The sequence below is a fragment of the Cryptotermes secundus genome, unplaced genomic scaffold, assembly GCF_002891405.2.
Source record: "Cryptotermes secundus unplaced genomic scaffold, Csec_1.0 scaffold318, whole genome shotgun sequence".
NCBI lineage: Eukaryota > Metazoa > Arthropoda > Insecta > Blattodea > Kalotermitidae > Cryptotermes > Cryptotermes secundus.
The window spans coordinates 3797412-3812088 of record NW_019730108.1 but is presented as its reverse complement, the minus strand read 5'-3'; the positions used below and the strand labels follow the sequence as shown (position 1 = coordinate 3812088).

General features: G+C 38.0%; 1 protein-coding gene across 2 annotated transcripts in view; it reads left to right on the top strand.

Moving 5' to 3' along the window:
* Positions 1–14677, top strand: part of LOC111866065 (thrombospondin type-1 domain-containing protein 4) — a 645883-nt gene that overhangs the window by 615154 nt on the left and 16052 nt on the right. For both annotated transcript variants that reach the window (XM_033752085.1, XM_023854611.2), the window contains 5 exons: positions 6858–6987; positions 8531–8783; positions 9361–9540; positions 10679–10837; positions 11549–11728. In XM_033752085.1, coding sequence (XP_033607976.1) covers positions 6858–6987; positions 8531–8783; positions 9361–9540; positions 10679–10837; positions 11549–11728 — 902 coding nt within the window. The remainder of the gene's footprint in view (positions 1–6857; positions 6988–8530; positions 8784–9360; positions 9541–10678; positions 10838–11548; positions 11729–14677) is intronic.

The window sequence follows — 14677 nt, the reverse complement described above, 5'->3', positions numbered from 1 at the left end:
AAATGTATGGTACATAAATTTTTGTAAGGTTTAATTCTTAAACATCATGCAAATGCTTTAATACATTATATAAAATTAGTATATGAAGGTAAACTCTTTTTTAATTAGCATAATGTTTGTACTTGTTGGCTGTATTGAAGGAGCTGTGGTGTGGAAAGCCTGGTGAGGAGAGCTAAGATAAGTAGATGTTACGAAAACTCATTACTTACTTACTTTGATGACCTAAAAATATTTAAAAATGATCTATAAAATGACCGAAAAAATACAGAAAAATTACCTAAAATATGACAAAAATGTAATATGTCAAAATATCTACTAATTATTTTAAAATGTATTTTTAATCTCTATTAACACTGAACTCATCTTTACTGTTTTAAGTTCGTCCTCGTCTTTATGTTGAAAATTAAGCAATATTGATTGAATTTGTGAATTTGAAGCTAAATGTTTTAATACGATTTTTTCTACCGCGTTGGAACACTTATCAAGTGCATATATTCCAATATTTAAATCTTACCTCATTCATAGTTGCAATAAGAATAGATGACAGTCAATATGCGGAGATTCTCGAAAGTGAAAGAGCACCTATTGTCTGACAGCACATTCTTGTACTTGGAGAAACTCCATTACACATCTGCAGACACAATGGGAGCGCACTTGAAGTGTACCAAATCACTAGCAGTAAGTTCTTCAATACTGAAAGCTCTGAAGGACTCTCCTGACAGAATTTGTGAAATGCTGCATAATGTTTCATAACCTGCGTTTTTATCCAGAATACCTCATTTTTCTTGACACCATTTTACCAGTGTCCCCTGACACCTTCTCCAAATCACTGGCTATTTTTTTCACCAGCGCGAGCGAATCTCCTAGCGTTGCTCCTTTCTCCTGCAAGCATTGGATTGCTTCTGTCAAGGAACTGAAATTTGCCTTTATGAAGGCCAGTTGCCTTTCCATTTCGCAGCACGAGAACTGTTCCTGAGCAGCTTCAACTGCCCTCGCATCTTCCGTCTTCATTGAATCTACAATGTTTTTCACTACCTGAAAATGATCGCAATAGTAAATTGTAGCATCAATCCACCTTCCCCACCTCGTGATGATGGGTTCCGGGGGCAGTGGAACACCAGGAGCCATAGACTTAAACTGCATTTTATGAGCTGGAGCCTTGACGAAAACCTTTGTCCTCAACACGAGAGCATCCACTTGAGGAAATTTTGATCTCATTTCCTCCGTCACTCTATGCTGTGCATGAGCTAGGCAAGTAACATGCACCAATTTTGTATAAAACGAATTTATTGACTTGGCTGTTTTTACAATATATGGGGCTGCATCGGTCACAAAAAGCAAGACGTCGTCGTGTCATATACCATCTGGCCACAGTAGAAACATTGACCTGTCGAAGAGTTTACAAATTGTGGAATGATTAACGGACTCTAGCACCTCACTCGTAAGCAGAAACACTTCACCCGGTCCGCCAATTTCCCAAGGTTCCAATGATGACGTTTGCCATGTAGCGAGCCTCCGTATCGCAGGTCTCATCAATGGAAAGGAAAATCTTCTTCCCCTGCACTTTATTCCTAATCATTTCCAGGATACTGTTGTAGCACTGGGAAAGGCAGTTCTTCCTGAGTGTGGATTCATCCGGGTTGGAACGACCACAGGTTACGTCCAGAAAATTTTCCAGTTTTCCATTGTTCAGAGCCCAAAACGGAATATTTGCGGACACCAGAGCATCACACAGATCTGTGAAAGAATCCGATGACTTATTTCTACCTCCAGATGAACACTGTTGCAGTAACATTTGCACAGGTTTCTTTTTGTTGGAAATTTGCACTGCTCGTATTTGCTTGTCGCGGTCAATATGTTGTTGTACCGTGAATCTTTTTTTCTGCCACTACTTTTGTGTCACACATCTTACAGCATAAAATGTTTCCATCAGTTGAAAATATATCATCTCCAGACTCAGCTACAAATTCCTTTAAATGACACGATTTAGCTGGCTTTGCTTTTGGCATCGTGATAAACTTAATCACTGTAGCGCAACACAGAACTGAACTTTTCTCACCAAGAACCTTTTATCAACTGTATCTTTATCTGTATGGTCAAGGGTGAGGAACTGAAGACAGAAGGAGTTTTATTGAACAACAATGTCATATGAAGCAAAGGATTCTGACTAGAAATATGTGTAACTTTGCTTTGTACAAAGAGCCGCAGTGTGAGTAGTCATCGCCCTACCCTGTTTTATGATAGGCAATGTCAGCACTTCGGCGAAACGAACGGAAAGGACGGGCCAGGATTACAACCTGCCGCAACTCCAGCACCCGAGCGTGAGCAGCTGTTTCTACCGGCGTTCGCAGAATTACATCACTGGCCAGACAGGCCAGCTGAACGGCCGTAAGACTTGGCCTACTACGGACGAGCGAATTCTGCGAACACACTCGCGGTGGAACAAACTGCCCTTTGAGGGCCAGCCAACTTTTGAACATTCCACATAGCTTTGCATCTATTCTGTAAATTCAGTTTATACGATTGAATATATACAATTGTTACAGTTCTACGTTGTTGTCATTTAGAACATCGAAAATTCCCACAACTCCTTTAAAGAAGACAAACCTGTCCCTGTAATAGGCCGTGAAGACCCATAGGGTTGGGAGCGTTGACGCTCCCACATCTTCTAGACAGTTGGTTCACAGGTGGCCATAAGGTTGTCAGCCTTATGTGCCTGCTACCATTTAACCCCCCCCCCTCCCCAAGAAAGATTCCTGGTACTCATTTTTATTAGAAGCTGAGTCAAACCCAGGGCCATAGTGCTACTGGAAGGATTAGGCAAATTGGAAAAAATCCAATGAAATTGGAAATCAAGCCCACAACCTTCCAGCTTGTAGCATAGTGCCTCAACCAACTGCACTATTATGTGCCCCCATAAAGACTCCTTTTACGTTTACAGAATCTTTATTTCTCATTATGCCATATTCGTTTCAACGGTTTTGAACGTTTTGAATGCGGTGTGCTGCAGTATGAAGAGCGATGAAATAGTTAAAGGTTTGTAGGGGGAAAGATTTGTTAGGATGTGGGAAAAATTTGTAACTATGGAGCTTGCAGCATTATTCAGTAAAACTTGTAGGCTGTGTTGCATGACGAACTGCGAAAGCTTTAACGTGAATTCCCTATTTGGAGGGACAGATGGAAGGTCACTGGCACCAAAAATCGCCATAATCACCAGAATGAAGGTAGAGGCCTTGTGGCTAGCTGATCACCCGTCCAAGGAGTCCTACCATCTGTAACAATGATCAATGAAACTGAGAAATCAGCCCTATGCTCCAAAGTGGGAATGAAGAGGAAGAAAAAAAAACGTAATCCAATTATTCTTTCTTTTGTCTATAATTTCATATTTAATTGGATAGCTTCAAGGATATTTAGAATATACTAAAAAAAATAAACTTATAGTCAGTATCATTATTTTATAAAGCAGTCTCAAATCTCAACTTTTAATTAAAAAATTCCACAATTGCTTCGTTATATATTTGCGTGGTTCTGTGGGACAACAGCAATATGTTATATGTAGGAGCAGATTGTTAATTATAAAAAACTGAGCATCATGGTTTGATAGGCCATTTACAGTGGGAGATGTAGAAGATAATTCTAGTTTCGTAATTTGCTTAAAGATGTTGTCACATATGGGAGGTTTGCGTGACTAATAATAATGGGTTCTAAATTTGATGATTGGATTTATTGAACACTTTTTCACAATTAAAATCAATTATAGCGCTATCACTAATCTTCACAATTAACTAGGACATGATCCTTCTCATCCTTGTACCCTCAACTACTCAACTGCTTTCTGAATTCTCTTCGACTGACTGCTTCACACCTAACTCTTTGACTGCTTAACTGCTTCAAGACAAAGTCAGAGTACTACACTGTGCACTGGTTCAATGCGGACTGATTCAGTCCACAATGAAGTACATATCTAACATATGCATGCCCAGACTAGAGAACGCATACATCATATTAATGATCACATAATAACACAATACATATCGGGAAATGCGCGTACCCAAAACATCACATAATCATAACAACCTGTATATCACCGACACTTCTGTGCTTCACAACCTGGTTTTACTGACAAAATGGTCCACAAAATAAGATAATATGCCTAATACTACACTGTAGCATCTGAACCCTAGAATTAGCTTGGCATTGTACTCTTAATCTCTTAATAGATTATAAGTGTTAATAATATTTTAAATACTTTAATATTTTGTGATATAATCAACATACTTGTATACACTTTTAATATCCCAGACACATATTGTGTATATGTATATATTATATACTTAATTGTAATACTTATTACCAATTTGAGGCAAAATTTGCTGTTATCATATGACACGTTACACTAGTATGGATCCATATTAGTAATTCAATGACTAGACGTATTCCACGTTAACTGACTGATGATGGTCCTAGGGACGAAACATGTAGCAAAATAAAGGTTTAATTGTAAAGATTAAAAGGGAATATACATTTGTTGTGGTGACGGTTTAACATGACTACTATATTGTATATGTTTGGAACACACAACAGGCTACTCACTATGAAGATGTCAGTTTTATTGTTATGTTATATCATTTCTCGCATAAATATATACCTTTCCCTTTTTGATGTTTCAACAGAAGTTAGAACCCAAAATGGATTGCTTATTATAAGGAGTATATCCTGTTCTTCCATATGATGTTCATTTGGACAAAATATGTGGGGATTTACATTTTCACTGCCAAAAGAATTTATTAATTTGTCAGTTTTACTCTATATTCCTCTGACATTTCAATGAAAAATATTGAATGAATATAAGGGATATGGATTTTTATCAAAATATCGCTAAACAAAGTCATTTCTTTGAGTGTGAGTAAGGCACCATCATACATTTTGTTGTTAAACTAGACAAGGTGAGACTACAGCATTGAAAATAACAGGATAATTGTCCATGTTTACCACGTGACTACCAACCACTCCTTCAGCAGTTATCTTTAGATTTAAGATGTAGACCATGTGTTGCTATAGATGTCATATCATTGAGAGCAATATGAGATATACCATACCCATCAGAGCCTATTCCATTGTAGATTTAAGCTCTTGACCCTCCCATTGATCCAAGGTTCCCAGTGCCTCTTGAATAGGCTAATAATTTCCACAGAAATGTGAATTATCCTTCCTTCAGTTCATATGGCATATTCTTCTATTGAATAATGTTAATTCATATCCAGGCTATTTCTTGGTACTTCAAGTATTACCATACGGTGATGCTTATAAACTTTTTTCTCTTCTAATCATACACAGCATATTTTGATCATAAATGTTCATCATCAGGTGATATACACAGGTCAGTCAGAAATGTCCTTTCTGTAAGTGCATATGTTGTTAAAACATAAAAGCATGTAAAATTCTGGAGAGAATAGCGAAGTAGGTCAGATCCACTTTAATTTTATATTGACATAAGTATAATAGAAACATTGTACACTACATGTTTCGATTGTACCTGTTACGATACACGGATACAGATGTTTATGTTGGGACAGATACTATTTTCTTATATTTATGATTAGGAAAATCAGGATTCATCTGACCTAATTCACTATTCAGTGATCAAGCCAAGGAGGATGAGGTGGGCAGGTCATGTAGCACGAATGGGGGCGACAAGGAATGCATATAGGATATTGGTGGGAAAGCCAGAAGGAAACAGACCACAGGGAAGACCAAGGCGTAGGTGGGTGGACAAAATTAGAATGGATCTTAGAGAGATAGGATGGGATGGTATGGATTGGATAGATCTGGCTCAGGATAGGGACCAGTGGAGGGCTCTTGTGAACACGGTGATGAACCTTCAGGTTCCATAAAATGCTGGGAAATTCTTGAGTAGCTGCAGAATTGGCGGCTCCTCAAGAAGGGCTCGGCTCCATGAGTAACTAAGTAAGTAAGTAATTCACTATTCTCTCCATATTTTTGTACAATTGTATTAATGAAATTTGAATTTACAGTATGTGTGGGTTTTTTCACTGTGAACGCCTCTGTGGTCTAGTGGTCAGAGTTTCTGGCTACAGATCCAGAGGTCCCGGGTTCCATTCCCGGCGCTACCAGTTTTTCTGAGAAGTAGTGTGTCTGCAACAGGGTCAGCTGAGCCATGTGAGGATAATTGAGGAGCTGTTTCAAGGAAATAGTGGCTCTGGTCTAGAAAACCGAAATTAACGGCCATGGGAATCCATTGTGCTGACTACGTGACACTCTCTATCTGCTAAAGTTGGCACTAACTTTGCCAACAAGCGACGGTTGCTTGGTCAGTATAGTTCGCTTGAGGACTCAAGCCATGGAGTTTATTGTTTGTTTTGTTCTGTATGTTTTACTGATATGCACATATTACCTGATGACAACCATTTATAATCCAAACATGTAGTTATGATAATAAATAGAAAACAAGAAGTTTTTCTAATGAGACTATGTGATGATTAATCCCATATCTTGAAAGTTAGACACAAACATAATACATCTGAAAATAAAAATTGCCATTGTAATTGGGAGATTGAGCACAGTGTGTCAGCATGATTAGTTACTCCTACTAATAACATCTGGATATTTTGAACGTAATACCCTGGCTGATATATGAGAATTTTGAGAAACATCAGAGCCACACATAAAACAAACCTTACCTACAAAAACTTCAGTCAACAGTAGTATTTGTATTTTGTGCAGAAATTTGTATGCATTGCTACCAGACCACAGTGGACATAAGCACTATTGGTTTACACAATTTGCGTCTTGTACATATATTTCAGCTTGTGCACTTTAACTATCCATTTTTGTAGGCTCTCAGTTGTCACTGGTGAGGTGCGTGAAAGAACACAATCAACAAGTGGTATTGGACAGACGATGTTCGCACCATGATAAGCCTCTTCCTCAAACAATTCGTTGCAGCATTAAACCATGTCCTGCAGAGTGAGTATATCATATACTCATATGTATGTCATATGTATGCATGTATGTCATATAAATACAAAAGCATATAGACAGCAGAACTGAAGTTTTCACACAAGACCACCCAAGAAAACCCAGTGGTTACACAAAATGCCAGTCAAAAATACATCAATACTGTCAACTTATGCTATTTACACAACCTTTAAATGGATGAGTCATCTTTTTTAGACACCAAGTATTCATCAACAGAGTAGAGTAATTGTGTGTATAAGTATCATTTTAATTCTGTTTTAAATCATGCTCTTTCATTCATGAGATTTTAGAGATCAAATGGCAGATTATTTAAAATTTTGATTGCAGTACAACATGCACTTCTCTGAAAGCATGAAAGGTTAGAAGTTTGTTTATGAAGATAGTGCTTGTGTCTTGTGTTAACACTGTGTACCTCTGCATTGGTTTGAAAATAGAGACATATACAGAATTGATGCTAGGAGCAAAATTAAACAAATAGAAAATTAACATTTGCATTATATTCTTCTGAGTTGTGACACTGTCTTGTCATGTAGGTGGTTGCAGACTTTTAAATGGAACCAGCTATTTCCATCATCAGGTTTTAAGATTTGTTTCAGAAAATGGACATAATATGGTTTTGTAATGTCTGCCCTGAAGATGGGAGCAGCAGATAGAGGTAAAGTTGTCCCTGTGCTTAACTAATTAAGCACTACACAATGAAAGCATATGGGGGAATGGATGTATAATTTCAAATTTTTTTTTACCTTGGAACTAATTGGAGGATGGGGGCATGCGGTAGTGTAGTTGGTTGAGGCACTGTGCTTCAAGCTGGAAGGTTGCGGGTTCAAGTCCCGATGAGGTCATTGGATTTTTTTCAATTGACCTAATCATTCCAGCTGCACTATGGCCTCTAACAGAAATGAGTATGTGGAATATTCTTGGAATACTCTTGGGAGTAAAGGGTGGCCAGCGCATAGGGCTGACAACCTTGCCACCATCTATGAGCCGACTGTCTAGAAAATGTGGGAACCTTAACATCTCCCAACCCTCTGGGCCTCCATGGCCTGTTACAGGGATACCTTTACTTTTCTTGTTACTAATTGGAGGTGAGTGGTCAGCTTTACTCCCCGGCTGCTTTACCTCCGAGGAAGAGCCCCTGTTACTCATCGGATAGTAGGTTGGGTGGACCGCAGAGCCGGTCTGAACAACGTGGAGAAGACTCGAACTCCGGCCCCTGGGTCATTGATCCAATAGCCAGGCGCTATACCGATTACACTATCCCAACTCCTGATGGGGCCAGCAGGTTGTTCCAAAACTTAGTAGCAGCATATAAGACAAAATGCTGTCACAACTCAAAAAGAACTCAATCTAAATTCTTTCAAGTATGAAAACCTCAAATGTCACATTGAAAACTGACTTCTAATGTTGCTGAGGCAGACAGCTTATCTACTGAGCAGCTGTACTGAGTGTTGTCAGCAAAAGGTATATATTTGAAAATGAAGCTTTTCTATAATATGTATTAGCTGAATGGTTGTTACAAATGGCTTTGCAGATGGGTGGGTGGTGAGTGGAGTGAGTGTTCTGTGACTTGTGGAGAAGGAATCCAGAAGAGAGATCTGATATGCAAGCAGGAAATCAGTCCTACACTCACTATGAAAGTGGTAGAAGGGGCATGTCTGACACCACCAGTTCTGCCTCGAACAGAAAAGTGTGTGCTTCCTCCATGCTCGCAACTTCTGCCACAGGCACCACAACAACATGAGGAGCCATGGAAGTCTAGATGGCAGGTTGGCCACTGGGGAAAGGTGAGAGTTAGGTCCAGGCCATATAACGACGGAATTGAGCCATCTGGCTAACTCAAATTGCTGGATTCTCCCTTATATTTCAATGGCTGATAAATTGATTTTCTGTTCTGTATGACTAAAAGCTGCATTAGAAACAACCATAACTGGACCCTCTTCTGAGCCAGTTTTTTCTAGTCCCCAACGTAATTCATTTGATTATTAAGGTTCTTTTTGATTTTAAAATCCTACATGTGCCTATGTTCCATGCATCCTGTCATCTTGAGGCTTCTGACCAACATCTTTTAGGCATTTTTCAGTTCTCTAATGCATGTTACATGTTTTATCTACCTAATCTTCCTTAATTCAGTCACTCTAGTAGCATCAGAAAAGTGCAAATGATGTTCTCCATTACTTAGTTTTCTCTGTTTTTGGTCATTCCTCGACACTCTTGTATTCAGATGCCCACAATCTGTGTTCGCTTGGAAAGAGAAATCAAAGTCTGTATCTATATGCATAAAATTTTTCAATTAAAAGTCAGGATAAAAGCTAGTTTAAATGGCATGGTAAAGATGTGTTAAGGTATCCTTTTTCTGTTCAGTGTTCAGTTGTATGTGGGCAAGGTATCCGCTCTCGATCAGTAAAATGTCTGGGTCCAGGCAGCAGAGATTCAGATAATTGCCCACAGGATGAAAAGCCAGCAAATGAGGAAACTTGTGATATGGGCCACTGCCCCGCTGATATATATGGGTCATGGTTCTTCACAGAGTGGACACAGCATGTAAGTAACGTTGTGATGATTGGTTTACTGATTTAAAGTAAACTGAACTGCACTGATTACTCAACATTGTCAAATAAATTAAAAAGCTCAATGATATTTTATCCTTGTCATACCAAAATACTGTATATCAGCAGTTCTCAAACTGTGGTGCTTGTGCACATTTTTTTCCTGTGGCACTACAGCCCCAATTTGGGCCTAGGCCTACCTCCATGAAACTCTCCGTTTCACTTCGGTTTACTAGATCTTACACATTCGGTAGGACTCCTTGGGTGAGTGATCAGCTCGTCGCCAGGCCTCTACCTGTAGACAAACACAGAAAAACGCACACAAACATCCATGCCCTGAATGGGATTCGAACCCACGATCCCGGCTTCCAAGCGAGCGAAGACAGTGCATGCCTTTCACTGCTCGGCTACCGTGACCGGCTGGTGCTTGTGCACATAGGGATACTAAAACTGCTTTCCATGGGAACCATAAGTTCTCACTTTCAGCAGTCCCACTGAGAACTGTTATCTATTGATGTTATTTTTATTTTGAAGTAGTTTGGTATAATGCGTATGACAGATATAAAAGTGACCATTGTTCACTTATACTACCAGATTAAACATTCGTTTTTTAGTCAGTTTCCATGTTGTCAAGACATTGGTTTAATTGTTTCTGGGAGCACTATGCCACAGCAATATATGAATATTTCTCTGTTTAAATTCAGTATTCTCTTGTCAGATAATGTTATTTTGTTAAAGAAACTCTCTCTGACCCCTTTATTATAATGCTTTTGGGGAAAAGTCATCAGGCCATAGTTTATTGGCCTCATTCTTGTATACAGATATTATTGCAGCATGTGCTTTACAAATTGAGAACATTTAACCATTTAAAGCAGGGTGGTTGCTATGTGTACCTTCTGCTCTGCTATTAAAAGACTAATTTTCTCACATGGAGTATTTATGGGTTTTGTATGTTTCAGAAACAAAGAGTGATTTCTATCTAAAAAGCACAGCAATATGTTTCTGTAATGGAGACAATGTGTATTTTCTGTGACAAATGAACTGAATATTAAAGATTATTTAGCTAACTTTCATTCTTCAAAGGGTTAATAAGTAGGAATTGGAGAAGTTATATTATTTAGTGTTGATTACAGTGCTCTGAAGATTGTGGAACAGGCGTTCAGACCCGGAAAGTTCACTGTTCAGGACCAGGATTAGAGTCATGTGATGCAAGCTCTAAACCTGATGAGACCCGTGCCTGTTCAAGTGACAAGCAGTGCAGCGGCAAATGGTTTACTAGCCCTTGGGGACAGGTAAAACATATGTTATCTTTGTAGCATTATCCTTTAATTCTTCAGCATGTGATCAGCTTTGCCGTGTTTGTAAATCATGCATTAGGATCGATATTTACATCTTAGAACTGAAAATCAAGAAGAATATTTATTTCTTTAAAATTTGAATAACTATATTTTCTGATTTGTTTTGTATACAGTGTTTAAAAATGTACACATGAGATAATCATAGACAGTATGTGCTACAAGTAGTTACTATAGGATTCTGACGATGGTGTATAACACACTGATATGTTGGGTTTTTGGACTTTATCCATCGTCCTGGTTTTTAAGATAACAAAATAAAAACACAACGTTTCGGAAACTGGATCTGTTTCCGTCCGCAGGTGAAGGAAAACACCTATTCAGTTGGGTCCGTTAGAAAGAGCTAGCCTCAATCACTGGACTAGCTCTTTCTAATGGACCCAACTGAATAGGTGTTTTCCTTCACCTGAGGACGGAAACAGATCCAGTTTCCGAAACGTCGTGTTTTTATTTTGTTATCTTAAAAACCAGGACGATGGATAAAGTCCAAAAACCCAAGATATCAGTGTGTGCTACAGATCTAAACAACAGTGAGTATGACAGGCTTATCAGATCCTGGACCTCCATGCTGAAGAGAGTATTTTCTATCACAAAATTTAAGTCTGTGACACTGATAACAGGGAAGTTTGTTCTGTATATTTCTTGCAGTGTTCATCTGGATGTGGGCATGGCCGCCAGACTAGGGATGTCATCTGTGCCACATTTCTTCGAGGACAGTACAGGGTAGCACTTGATATGAATTGTCCAAGTGGACTGAAACCAGAAACTGAACGTCCATGTGAGATGAAATCCTGTGGTCCTGAATGGTTCTTTACTGACTGGACACATGTATGTCAACTGCAGTAATTGTTTTAGTTTGACTAGTGCATTTATGCAGATATGTGATATTGGAATGTAGCTAACAATTCACTAGTTTTAACCTGTTCATTTTTAGTCATTAAAATATATAGGTTAGCATTCATTTATCCACTTACCAGAATTCTGAGTAAATGTATAAAAATTGCTGTCTACTTGGATTGAAGGAACATGCTGTTTTCATCATAGGACAAAAGAGTAAGTAGAATATGGAAGAATGGTACAGGTATAGGGAGAAGGAAGGTCAGAATATAAATTGTGACCAAACCAACAGGGGTAAGAAGAACAGAAGAGATCTGTGGCCTTTCAAAGGGCCATTGTGTAAGAGTATTTGTATTTGTATTTATTGTAAGTTCAAGAGATCCAAAGATGGATATAGAAATGTCATAAAATAATATAGAGCATAGAATACATACATAGTTATTACAAAACTAGACAGTATAATGAATACAACAGTAATAAAAGTTATCTATTTAGATATCCATCCACAGTATAAAATGTATGAGTGTTCAAGAAATGTGTTAATACAACCTTACACTTTTTAAAATTATTAGATGTGTTCTTGATCTTTATGGGCAGTTTATTAAATATTTTTATACCTGCATAATGAACTCATTTTTGATAAATAGTTAAATTAGATTGAGGTTGATACAATTCTTGTCTTTGTCTAGTATCAATAGTATGAGAATCAATGTTTGATGGAAAAAGAACTTTATTTTGCAATACAAATACTAACAACAAAAATATATATTGTGATGCAAATGTTAAAATAGTCAACTCCTTAAATATGTTTCTACACAAAACTCTATTGCCACAACCCAACATCACTCTGATGACCTTTTTCGGAGAAGAAAAATAGTAGAACTATGAGTTGAGTAGACATTGAATTGAATTGAATTGAATTTATTTACATTCCGTAAATCCAGTACAGGTGAGACACCATAGGATATGGAACAAGTCAAGTTAGAATACATAGTATCTATACAATAATACAGTAATATTGCAATTAAATGAGGTAAACTTATAATACTTATAATACACATTAAACAATGATCAAGAAATTTATCAAGATTTATCATGGACTAAAATAAAATAAAATTTCCATTAAGACGTTCATTCATTACTCATTCCATTAATCAAGTGCGTCAAATTAAAATGCATATAAAAGAGACAATTAAAACAGGATAATTACGTAATTTGTAGTTTACCGTTGAGCCAACGAGGTCGGCCCTCGGTACCTTGATACTTCCCCCATCTACCAGAGGCATTTTAAACTACTTGGGCGGGAAAGTTTTTACCTAATAATTTTGCTCAGAGGTCTCCTAGAGACATGAGGTTCTTTTACGTGCCGTAAATCTATGATACGGGACCCATGGCTTAAAGTTCCTCCCAGAGGACTTGTTCCCCGCATTTTTCCGCCGGGTTTGAGCCTGCGTACCTTGAGTCATGAGGTGGGAACGTTACCCCTAGACTACGGAGGCCGCTCATGTTTAGCTTACTCTTCTACCTTGAAGATGGAGGAAATATATTCCTCCAAAATACTGGTAAGCTTCTAGTACAGTAAATGATGTCACATCCAACGAGACAGTTACCTTCACAGTCACCACCATAAGAACATAAAATTTCAGACAATAAACCTATCTATTACATAAGGTAAGACGAATTTCACCTATGTCTCAGCATCATGCTATGATGAAGAGTGGTATAGGTGTTTAATCTCAGGAAAGAGTCTGTGGTACCCAATGGGTACAAGGGTAAGTGGCTCCCATATCAGTCTCAACTTGGTGGCTGAGGGAAAAGTACCTCTACCTTCCACGTCTGACCCAGCATCAAAGATACAGTCAGTCATATTACATATACTGTGGAACCTTGCTTAACGAGCACCTCTCATAATGAGTAATTTGCATAACGAGCGAAACAAATTGTTAAAAAAATGACTCGCTTAATGAGCGACATTTCACATAACGAGTGACGAGAGGGAAAGTCCCGGATTGTGCGCTTGCTACATCAGTCTGTGTTAAGCACTAGTTACGCTAGCATCTTAGTGTCGCTTGTGATCACACATTTTTCCAAACTTGTGTTCAGACATATTTATGATTTTTTGGTGCAAAGTTTAATAACCCTTGCAAAAATGTCCCTGAAGAAAAAACCGCAAAAAGACAGCCATAAGAGAATAAAAATAACTGTAGAAATGAAAGGTAAAATCATTGAAAAGCGAGAACGAGGTGTGAGCGTGGCTGATCTAGCACGCACATACAGTCGGTCTACATCAATGATTTGCACCATCCTCAAGAAGGAGGAGGAGGAGGAGGTAACAGCAAAGCAACAATCTTCTGGCGCAATAAGAGAAATGGTGAAAGCATGGGAAACTGTTGCATCATACATTGAGAAGCATCACCCTAATAAGGCAGTGGCTATGCGCACTACAAATTTATTTAATGATAATGCTGTGTCACAATTTCACCAAATTTTGAAGCGTTGGCAAAAACAAATGTCTCTAGACAGCTTTCTAGTAAAAAAGAATTATATATGTATCATTTTTGTTGTCTGCAAATCAAATTCGCATTCCAGGTTCGTTCATTCTGCATAGAAGAAAAGATGAAGATGATTCACGCTCCTTAACAATGTATATATGATTTTCTTTGAATAAACGTTATACATAATTTTTTTTATTATTTTTTTCGGCATGGAACGCATTATCGTATTTTACATTAATTTATATGGGAAAAATTGTTTCGCTTAATGAGTGTTTCACATTACGAGTAAGATTCTGGAATGAATTATGCTCGTTAAGCGAGGTTCCACTGTATGTTTGCTTAAAACTCAATCTATAGTCAATCTTATATCAGCGTTCTTTCAGATGCTTTTTTTATAGAATAAGGCTAGAGAGGGCTATGAATTACACTGTATACTGATCATTCT